At 36.6% G+C, this 11,475-nt stretch overlaps 1 protein-coding gene across 1 annotated transcript; it reads right to left on the bottom strand.

Moving 5' to 3' along the window:
* Positions 1 to 2,571: 2,571 nt before the first annotated feature.
* On the bottom strand, positions 2,572 to 5,301 carry LOC109241870 (uncharacterized protein At5g01610-like). The gene is made up of 3 exons (XM_019408695.1): positions 5,088 to 5,301; positions 3,556 to 3,610; positions 2,572 to 3,279 (listed from the first exon to the last, which is right to left on the bottom strand). Exons 1-3 carry the CDS (start codon positions 5,187 to 5,189, stop codon positions 2,900 to 2,902), a joined length of 537 nt encoding a protein of 178 aa, XP_019264240.1. The 5' UTR covers positions 5,190 to 5,301; the 3' UTR covers positions 2,572 to 2,899.
* Positions 5,302 to 11,475: the final 6,174 nt, after the last annotated feature.

Below are 11,475 nucleotides of genomic sequence, written 5' to 3'. Positions count from 1 at the left end.
CCGAGAAATGTCCACCAATTGGCACATGGTTTGAAGTTCAGCACTTTATCTTTCTCCACTTAAATATCAAAAAGATTTGCAGGCAACTCAACCGGTTCGAGATCAGGAGTTTCACTTAATCTACATATCATGTGTTGCGCTTTTACCATTGATGATTGAACTAAAGACCTGAAAATATCAGATACGAAATAATGAAGAACACCTGTAAAAGTAAGTGTTTTATATTTCATCTGAGGTGGTATCTTTAAGAATTTCCTCAATTGGCTATTAATGATAATTAGTTCTAATTTGAAGTAACACTTAAATTTAAAAGCATTATACCATCGCCCTCTTTACTGTCCTAAATCATAAGACGAAATGAATGCAACTACTATACAACTAAAGAATCAAAGAAGACATAGCACAAGAAGCTAGCAGATAATATGGCAGCACCTTTCCATAAAGGTAACGTAAACTTCAGTCACATCTACATTAACATGTAGGGAAACTTACACAAATGTCCCAAATAAATTTCAACTTACCAACCTCTAACCATTAGTCATAGACTTACCAAAACTAGCCAACAAAAATTGAAAACCCAAATAATAGGGTTCTTTCTATCAAATAATCACATGCAAAAATCACCTTACATATTTTTAAGCGTGATTAACAACATTAGATACAAGACGGAAAGGAAATTTCATGGACGGGGTAGCAAATAAGGTGATGAAATACAAAAATCTATACAATATTCCAAAAATCTAAACAAAAAAGGAACTTTTTCAATGGGTATAGTTGAAATTCATTGAAAATATATAGATAAGTCAATATACAAAATTTGAGGAAGATTGGAGGTGATTTGGACTGGTTTTGTATCAAAATTCGTAATTAAATCGAGTTCAAAAAAGTCTTCTGCGACACATGTATCAAACATGTATCACGCACAGGTATACATGGATATACTTGTGATACACAATTGATACAAATATGATACATATGTGATACATAAATGATACACATATCATTTTTTTTCATGTTCAGCTTTTACTTCGAATTTTCAATTCAAACCACCTCAAAACTTCACCAAATCATCCCAAAACTGAGATTCAAGCTTCTTAAGTTGTGCCCAATCTATTCTAATAACACCCACTCAAAACAAAGCAAAAATTTGATATTTTTTGTTACAAATAGCTAATTGGCTAATTTGGCTAATATTAGAATATTTTATCAATTGGCCAATTTTTGTAATGAGCTACTTATAAATGGACATAGCTGGTAATTTCCCTAACACACCTTATTAACAAACAAAAAAAAAACTTTAAAAGCTCTTTTTTCTTGTATTTTCTGATAAAACTAATATAAAAAAATTAAGTAGAATATTTCCAACCATCACTGTCTTTTGATTACGTAAAAAAGATAGGAATTAGATAAAGTTGACACGTTTGTCAATGAATTTTTTTTCAAAACGTGTTTGTCCATGAAAATTTGTAATTTTTTTGAAAATAAGTTTTTGAAGAAAGTTTTCAAGTTTTAGAACAAAGTTTTTTCCCCACTCACAAGACTAGAATATTTTTTTTTTTAAGTGAACTGCATGTGCAATAATTTCAAATTTCAATTATCATTTCTCAACTTAATTTCAAAACTTCTTTTTTCCAAAAATTACAATTTTTATTTCCAAACACCTACTTAAAATGCTGCATGGAAGAGAATGGGAGTGCTGACTACATTTGAAAAAGAATAGCAATGTTGGCTTCCTAGTTTTTTAGATTTGACAAAAAGACTTAAATTTATCCACCTTTCATAGATAAAGCCAAAAGCATCATCCTATTCACAGATAGTTTTTCTATTTCATAGTGAAGAGTAAATGAGTGATAGAGAGAAAGTTGTAAGGTCACAGATACTCAAATTTATGTTCTTTTTGTTTTTCTTTTGTTTTTTCGTCCATCTCTTTCTGCTTGTTTACAATTTCTATTTTTACGTTGCATATTTCCTTTCTGTCATTTAAATGTAATAGGATTGGCCATTTCAAGTAATCTCTCATCTGTTCCCTCGGATTCCTAATGATCTTGAAGTTTTCCGCGGGGGAGTAAATTTGAGATGAATTTATCCCAAGTTTGGTTTGGAAAAAATCGCAGCACACCTAATTCTGAAATTTGTTATCTCGGGATTGTAGTGTTATTTTTATTCCTGTGGGAGGGTGAGATAAAAACGCGGGATACCTAATCCCAGGATAATTAATCTTGAGATAACTTGCTTCCCAACCAAATGACCCCTAAGGGCTCGTTTGGTACGAGGGATAAGATTAATCCCGGGATTAAATTTGAAATGAGTTTAATCCCGCGTTTGGTTGGTTAAAATCGTGGTATAGCTAATCCCGGGATTATAGTGTTTTTTTATCCCTATGGGAGAATGAGATAACTGATCCAGAAATAATTAATCATGGGATAACTTGTTTCCTAACGAAAGGAAAGGAAACCTAACCGTACAAACTTGCTGAACAGCACTTTGATTGAGGTTTTTCAGTAGGCTGTCATTCAAAAGACAATTATAGAGAGAACCATCTTAGGAATTAGTCCAACAACTCAACAAAACTCCCATAACATGAGGCAACTGAATATGTTTCTTCAAATATAAGCCATAAATATTATTTCAAGGTTCCAGTAGCAATTCCAGAAAAATATACTAGACCTCTAGCCATACAGCTACAATTACAATTTAGTTGAGTACACTAAATTGCTAAAAAGCATTTTGCATTTTCCATGTTTGATGACTTGTAACATGTTTCAATATATCCATTTCCGGAAGTGTTTCTTGGAGCGATTCTGCTACGACGAGAAGTGAGCAAGAAACCACCAAAACATAGCCTACTCAAAAATCTTTTGATTGTTGAGGATTCATTCTTGTATGACTAATCCAACTCTCAAAACTCTTTAATTCTAATTGCGTCGCGAGGAATGTCATAAGCTTCCCTTGGCCTTGATTTCTTTACACCTGCAGTAAACCAAACCTTCTCTGACTTGTAGCCTTCAACAGACACATTTGTGATCTTCACCCATACTAAGACTTTGGTCTTCATTCCTTCTATGCCTATAAGCTTGTCTCTTAGTAAAATGCATTTCACCCTCGTAGCGTACCTAACCAAAGTGCCGTCCTTGAAGGTGATCTCACATGGTGAGGGAAGGTAAATGGTCAGCTTTGATTTGGAGTCGTCTAATTCAAAACTAGTTATGTTCTGAGGGAAAAGGCCAGTTGGGAGATTGTGTTCTCGTAGAAGATCTGGCAAACTCTTCATAGGCGTTCCTGAGTAGGGGAAAAGAATTTTTCTTAGAATGCATTTTGCTGCTTAACATGAACCAAACCTATGTTGCTCGGACTCTCTGAAAATATTGCCAGGTGCATGTCGGATCCTCCAACAGTATTGCATTTTTGGAGAATCTGACACGCGTGCGGCAGCATTTTGGAGAGTCCAGGCAGTATAGAACCAAACCTACTATGTACTTGCTCAAACCAATATGCCCATAAGAAAAACTATGATACTGAGATAAGTGACTACAAGAATGTAAAATGAATATGCACCTTTTAACTTGTTAAAGATCCACTTCGCCTTCTCTTCAAGGGTACTTGAGATGCTCTGCAACAATAAATTGATCATCGAGTTAAGTGCACTTTGTGAAGGTAAAAGAGATCGAGGTTGAGCTCAACAACAACAAAAAACCCAGTGCAATCCCACACGTGAAGTCTGGGATGGGTAATGTGTACGTAGACCTTACCCCTACCTTATGAAGGGAGGTTTTGAGTTCAGTGTTTGGAAAATCAGACGACAGTACAATCTCTTTTTGATGATACAAGCAAGAGTGTCAATTGATGGCTGATAGAGAAGATGAAACCCAAATAAAGCAATCGAGAATCTGATTCTGGTTTTAGCATGTCAACTGCGAAGATTTTTCTTTCAAATGCAATGCCTACATCTATATTTAGCTAAGATGGACAGATATGAAAGGAAAAAAGCACCTAAAAAGGAAGTGTCTTCACATTTTACCTAAGCTGGTAGCCTAACCAACATTGAGCATATATTAGAGACCTTGAGATTGTTGATCTTTTTTATTTCCTATTAGGAATTTTCCACAAATGGCCTAATAATGAATTAATGATCATAGTTCTATATTTTGAGGATAAGTACTTAAAAGCTCGATCGCCCTATTTACCATCCTAAAACATAAGAACAAACTGAAAGTAACTACTTTAACAACAAGAACAATTACGCCTCAGTCCCAAATAAGTTAGGGTCGGCAACTAACCATGTTTCTGCATATAAAATGGACTAATACACAACCCAAAAATCAAAGAAGGCATAACTGCAAAGAGCTAAAAAAAGGTCACCCCGGTACACAAAGCATCCCGCATTTACGCATGGCCCGAGGAAGGGTCGCACCCCTAGAGGTGTGCTATAGATAGCCTACACTAATGCTTGACTGCTTCCACGGCTCGAACCCATGTAGGTACCACAAACCTGACTTTAAGTACCTTCCTTTTTCACTTGTATTTCTTGATAAAACTTCTAACACAAAGTTTCTTTCTTTAAAAAACTTCTAATACAAAGTAAGCGAATTGCGGATGAAGACTGCAATTAGATCCATCAAAGGGTTAAGTAACAAAATTTCTGGCAGTTGATGCATAAAATGGCTAAATGCAAAACTTGTATAAATATTAAACTATCTATGAACAAAAAGGGAACTGAAGTTAGAACTCTAAGATGGAGCAACTCATCTTTAGAAATAAGTTAACTCATCAAATTTAATTTCTCAATTGTAGCATAAAATTGCTAAATGCAAAGCTTGTATAAACATTTGTCAACGTGATGCATTAGAATTTCTCAATTTAATTAAAGTTTCTCAATTTAGCAAGTAGGCAACCAACACTCAAGAACATAAGGGGGGCAAAGAATTAAATGTTCAATTAAAAAATGAGCAAAAGGGGTTAAGTGAATACAATTAAAGAATCAAAATACTAAATCAAGAATGTCCCAAATGAAGTAATAACAACCAAAATCAAGAAAGGTGAAATCTTGATTTTTTTTTTTTTTTAATGAAGAAATTGGGGAAACATACATTGATATCTCCAGAGATATTGCTGAATTCTTCTTTAGCTTTCTTGGTTAGCCAAAAGCTTCCAACTTTAATGCTCCCAACTTTAGTTAAAGCTTTCTCCATTGTTAGAAAAACTCCTCTTCTTGCTCTTTAGCTCCTTCAACAGAGCTGAGCTTAGCTTCAGAAGTGTACTAAAGAGTGTGAAAATGAGACAAATATAATGTGGTGTGCAGCTGTACTTGAAATCGGCGTTCACTTTGTCCAATAAAGTACACAAGTGAAAATAAAATTTAGCATTTGTTACCCCTGAAGTTTTGGTATGGAGCACTTTAACCCTCCGAGTTTTTCATAGTGTCTTGGAATTGGAGGCAGTGGAGAAAAAGTGAAAAGAAGAAGAAGAAAAAGGAACCCTTTTTTATCCTTCTTTTATGTTTTTGTATTGGGGAAAATTGTATTTATATATATATATGGTGACGTGTCATGACACATAGACTGGTCAAACAGTCAAAGAATTAAGGTTGGTTAACAGATACGAGCAACAACAGATACGAACAAGTTAAATGGAGAAGGCACGAGCGGTCATACAAGTAATTCAACGCTCGTACCTATTCAAGACATTTAAAGGCCAAAGATCGTGAAGAGTCAAAGGAATGAATCTGACAGCAAAAAAGAGCCCAAATACAGCATTTAATGAGTATTAAATACTGGAAACGTTAGAGAATATGTATTTAACGTATATGATTGCATAACGTAACATTTAAAGTCATTAATTGCCCATAATTGTCTTATTATGACAAAGGTAAAGTCTGTATTCCCAAAATGGCTATAAAAGGAAAAGTCACAAACAACTGTAAGCACGAAAAAAATACTATTGGAATATACTTTGATTTATTTGCTTTCTGATCATATTATTCACAAATTTCTTTCTTTATATACTCTTTTCCGATTATCAGTAACCCGTGTTCTTCTAAATTCAAGCTTTGACCTAAAATCTAATTTTTGGTTAAACAAATTGGTTCCGTTACCGGAAATCTGATAATCAATTATATCTCAGCTTGATTTTCTTTGTCGAACAACAATGACAATATCCAAGGAAACCCAATCAATCAGCAAAATCAGGGAGATCCGCAAAATGATCAAACGCCACGAGACTCACCACGACAATCTCTTGAAGGCACTCCTGAAGGATCTCACACAGAAGAACGGGGTCAATTTGAAAATGCTGAAGCTATGGATGATGCCTTACAAAAACTTATCGCTACTCAGGTCAACAAAGCTTTACAAGCTTTTGTTAGTCAATTACTTGCTGCTCCACCCACACCTACTCCAAATAACAATATTTTGGAGAACCCTCGTTCTGGACTGGTTAATTCAAGCAGCGGTGGAACCCCCAGTGAAACACAGGAGGGAGACCCAGGTAATCCAGTTAATTTTGATTTGGAAAATCTAGTGCTAACATTGCAGAAACAGCTTAGGGAGCAAAACGACCGCATAGAACAAATACCCAGAGTACCACCCGTGATCAAGGGAGTAGATATAGATAAATATTCTCAACAGCCATGGAAGCCAAGTGCCGCCCCTCTCCCAATTCCAAAGAAGTTCAAGACGCCCGATATTCCAAAGTATGATGGGACAACAGACCCACGAGATCATGTTACCGCATTTACAACAGGAGTCAAGGGCAATGATTTGACTAAGCGGGAGATTGAATCAGTCTTGGTCAAAAAATTCGGTGAAACACTCACTAAAGGGGCACTAACATGGTATTCTCTCTTACCTGAAAATTCTATAAATTCTTTTGCTGAGCCTGCAGATTTATTTATCAAAGCACACTCGAGAGCTCAAAAAGTTGAAAAAAGAATGGAGGATATCTTCAAATTCAAGCAAGGAGATTCAGAGCTGCTCAGAGAATTCGTGGATAGATTTCAACGGGAAAGAATGACATTGCCACGAGTACCTGACAATTGGGCAGCCATAGCCTTCACCAGCAATTTGAATGAGAAGAGTTCAGAAGCCACGAGGCGACTCAAGGAAAGCCTTCGAGAATTCCCAGCAACAACGTGGAATGATGTCTACAACAGATACAGTACAAATATGAGGATTGAAGAAGACATTATTTTACAACATAAAACAGAAGAAAAAGTAAGCTCAAGGCGTGTGGAAAATGAAAAGAGATCCGGTAAAAACAGTTACGAGCCTTACATGGGACCTGCGGGAAAGGACTCACGGTCAAGGCAAGATAATCAAAGGTACGATCATAAACCTAGAAACAGGGAATCAGGCTCCTCATCAAGGTTCGGGAATGATCGGAACACACGCGGGTCACGAGACGATGATGGAAGTCTAAAGGCAAGGTTCGGTGGTTACAACTTCAATGTAAGCACCTCTGAACTCGTAGCTATTTTAAGAAGCATGGGAGATAAGGTACGGTGGTCAAAGGAAATGCGATCGAATCCAAACAGACGAAACCCTGATCATTGGTGTTAATTTCATAACGATCACGGGCATAAAACAGCAGATTGCAGGTTTCTGCAAGGTGAAGTTGATCATTTGCTAAAACAGGGGTATCTCACTGAGTTATTCAGTGAGAAAGGTAAACAAGCATACATGAAGAACAGGCAAGAGCCTCCAAAACCACCTTCACCCAAGAGAACTGTCAACGTTATAAGTGGGGGTGAAGAGATCAACGATGTATCATATAAAAAGGTTTTAAAAGTAACAACTACCCACGGGAAACGGCCTCGACATGTACTGGAAGAGGAGAATATTATATTCAACGACACAGACGCCGAGGGACTCTTAACTCCGCATAACGACGCACTGGTAATATCTTTACTTGTACATGACACTAACGTGAAACGAGTTTTGGTTGATCCAGGTAGTTCTGTAAATATTATTTTAATACGAGTATTGCGCGAGATGCAAGCGGAGGATAAATTGATTCCAAAAGCACATACTTTGTCGGGATTTGACAACTCTAGTGTTGTAACGAAAGGGGAAGCAATACTTACTACATTTGCAGAAGTTGCCTTAAAGATACCAAATTTCAAGTCGTAGATATGGAAATGGCTTACAACATGATTCTTGGGAGGCCATGGATTCATGACATGGATNATTGCAAAGAAATATTATATATATATATCTATATATATATATATATATATATATAGATATATAGATTGCCTTATATAATTTCTTGTAAATATATTATAGAATTGTGACTTAAATCTTATTATTCAAATTTAAACACAAAACAAAATTGCAAAGAAATATTCAAGTGCCTTATAATTTTTATTATTACGACATGAACGAAAATGGAAATATATTTCTTAGTCTTCCTCCCCCCAATGGAATGAGCACAACAAGGTCTAATACCACCATTAAAAGGAAAAAAAAAAACTAATGAAGATGTGCCAAAATACAAGTTACATACTAGTCTACATATTATCTCTAACAAATTTCATAAATCCTTCAAGGTTCGGAGGAATTTCTGTTGGTGGTGGCGGAAAAGAAGCTTGTTCATCACCGCTTCCGGGCGGAGCAACATCCTCCGCAAGTTCCGCTAGCATTTCTTCATAAGCTTCGTCTATCTCCGGTTGTGATTCAGCAAGTCCAAAATTTCTTCTTTCCGAACGGATCCAATCTCTGAAGAGTACTGATTTTTCCAGGCTCTCCCTAATAGACACTCTATGATCACCGATTTGAAGTCTCGCGTGACTGAAAGCGCTCTCTGATGTCACTGTTGAAGCTTGAAGACATAAAATATCTCGAGCCATCCTTGGAAGAACCGAAAAGTGTTTTTCTTTGTCCTTCCACCATTCCAAAACATCAAAGGTGCCGTCTGGATTCTCTTTTTCAAGTCCCTGCGACAAATAAACTTGAAGCTCATTTAGTTGTGAAGTATCACCAATATTATCACCTTGAGAACCCCTGGACTCCGTCCAAGAACTAAGTGTTTTTAGGCCCGCAGTTCTTTTAGATGATTGCGAACTAGACGAAGTTGGAGTTGGAACATTTAGTCTAGCATGATCTAAGGCAAGTTGATAAGAATTATAAATTGTTTGAGTATTTATTTTAATTGAGACTTTTGCATCTGCAAGTGTAGAAAATTCCTCATCAATCCAATGAGTGATTACAGTAAGATAATCACAGTCATTACCACTTCTACCAATATCAGTAGTAATAGCAATGCGACAATCTATATGAGTAAATAAATAGCGCTAATATTGTTCATATTCATGTTTATATTTGTAAATATTGCTCTTTACGGTTGCGCGAGGCCATCCTTTATAAGTAGGATTATAAACTCTTCTAATATAATGCACAAAGTGAGGGTTAGAAGGAAAACTATAGGGTAAGCACATAACTGTATTGGGGAAAATTGTATTTATATATATGGTGACGTGTCATGACACGTAGACTGGTCAAACAGTCAAAGAATTAGGGTTGTTTAACAGATACGAGCAACAACAGATACGAACAAGTTAAATGGAGAAGGCACGAGCAGTCATACAAGTAATTCAACGCTCGTACCTATTCAATACATTTAAAGGTCAAAGATCGTGAAGAGTCAAAGGAATGAATCTGACAGCAAAAAAGAGCCCAGATACAGCATTTAATGAGAATTAAATACTGGAAACGTTAGAGAATATGTATTTAACGTATATGATTGCATAACGTAACATTTAAAGTCATTAATTTCCCATAATTGTCTTATTATGACAAAGGTAAAGTCTGTATTCCCAAAATGGCTATAAAAGGGAAAGTCACAAACAACTGTAAGCACGAAAAAAATACTATTGGAATATACTTTGATTTACTTGCTTTCTGATCATATTATTCACAAATTTCTTTTTTTATATACTCTTTTCCGATTATCAGTAACCCGTGTTCTTCTAAATTCAAGCTTTGACCTAAAATCTTATTTTTGGTTAAACAAATTAGTTCCGTTACCGGGAATCTGATAATCAATTATATCTCAGCTTGATTTTCTTTGTGGAATCAACTGTGTCGAACAACAACGACAATATCCAAGGAAACCCAATCAATCAGCAAAATCAGGGAGATCCGCAAAATGATCAAACACCACGAGATTCACCACGACAATCTCGTGAAGCACTCCTGAAGGATCTCACACAGAAGAACGAGGTCAATTTGAAAATGCTGAAGCTATGGATGGTGCCTTACAAAAACTTATCGCTACTCAGGTCAACAAAGCTTTACAAGCTTTTGTTAGTCAATTACCTGCTGCTCCACCCACACCTACTCCAAATAACAATACTTTGGAGAACCCTCGTTCTGGACTGGTTAATTCAGGCAGCGGTGGAACCCCCAGTGAAACACAAGAGGGGGACCCAGGTAATCCAGTAAATTTTGATTTGCAAAATCTAGTACTAACATTGTAGAAACAGCTTAGGGAGCAAAACGACCGCATAGAACAAATACCCGGAGTACCACCCATGATCAAGGGGTAGATATAGATAAATATTCTCAATAGCCATGGAAGCCAAGTGCCGCCCCTCTCCCAATTCCAAAGAAGTTCAAGATGCCCGATATTCCAAAGTATGAAGGGACAACAGACCCACGAGATCATGTTACTGCATTTACAACAGGAGTCAAGGGCAATGATTTGACTAAGCAGGAGATTGAATCGGTCTTGGTCAAAAAATTCGGTGAAACACTCACTAAAGGGGCACTAACATGGTATTCTCTTTTACCTAAAAATTCTATAAATTCTTTTGCTGAGCTTGCAGATTTATTTATCAAAGCACATTCGGGAGCTCAAAAAGTATAAAAAAGAATGGAAGACATCTTCAAAATCAAGCAAGGAGATTCAGAGCTACTCAGAGAATTCGTGGATAGATTTCAACGGGAAAGAATGACATTGCCACGAGTATCTGACAATTGGGCAGCCATAGCCTTCACCGGCAATTTGAATGAGAAGAGTTCAGAAGCCACGAGGCAACTCAAGGAAAGCCTTCGAGAATTCCCAGCAACAACGTGGAATGATGTCTACAACAGATATAGTACAAAGATGAGGATTGAAGAAGACATTATTTTACGACATAAAACAGAAGAAAAAGTAAGCTCAAGGCGTGTGGAAAATGAAAAGAGATCCGGTAAAAATAGGTACGAGCCTTACATGGGACCTGCGGGAAAGGACTCACGGTCAAGGCAAGATAATCAAAGGTACGATCACAAACCTAGAAACAGGGAATCAGGATCCTCATCAAGGTTCGGAGACGATCGGAATACACGTGGGTCAAGAGACGATGATGGAAGTCTAAAAGCAAGGTTCGGAGGTTACAATTTTAATGTAAGCACTTCTGAACTCGTGGCTGTTTTAAGAAGCATGGGAGATAAGGTACAATGGCCAAAGGAGATGAGATCAAATTCAAACAGACGAAAC

Source organism: Nicotiana attenuata, unplaced genomic scaffold, assembly GCF_001879085.1.
Source record: "Nicotiana attenuata strain UT unplaced genomic scaffold, NIATTr2, whole genome shotgun sequence".
Taxonomy (NCBI): Eukaryota; Viridiplantae; Streptophyta; class Magnoliopsida; order Solanales; family Solanaceae; genus Nicotiana; species Nicotiana attenuata.
Note: the sequence above shows the minus strand (reverse complement) of the source record. Positions and strands in the feature narration are given on the sequence as shown.

Coding starts and splice junctions, on each gene's coding strand:
- LOC109241870 (XM_019408695.1), bottom strand. CDS start 5,189: ATGGAGAAAGCTTTAACTAAAGTTGGGAGCATTAAAGTTGGAAGCTTT. Junction 3,611..5,087: donor ATATCTCTGGAGATATCAAT/GTATGTTTCCCC, acceptor TTATTGTTGCAG/AGCATCTCAAGTACCCTTGA. Junction 3,280..3,555: donor GATCTTTAACAAGTTAAAAG/GTGCATATTCAT, acceptor TCCCCTACTCAG/GAACGCCTATGAAGAGTTTG.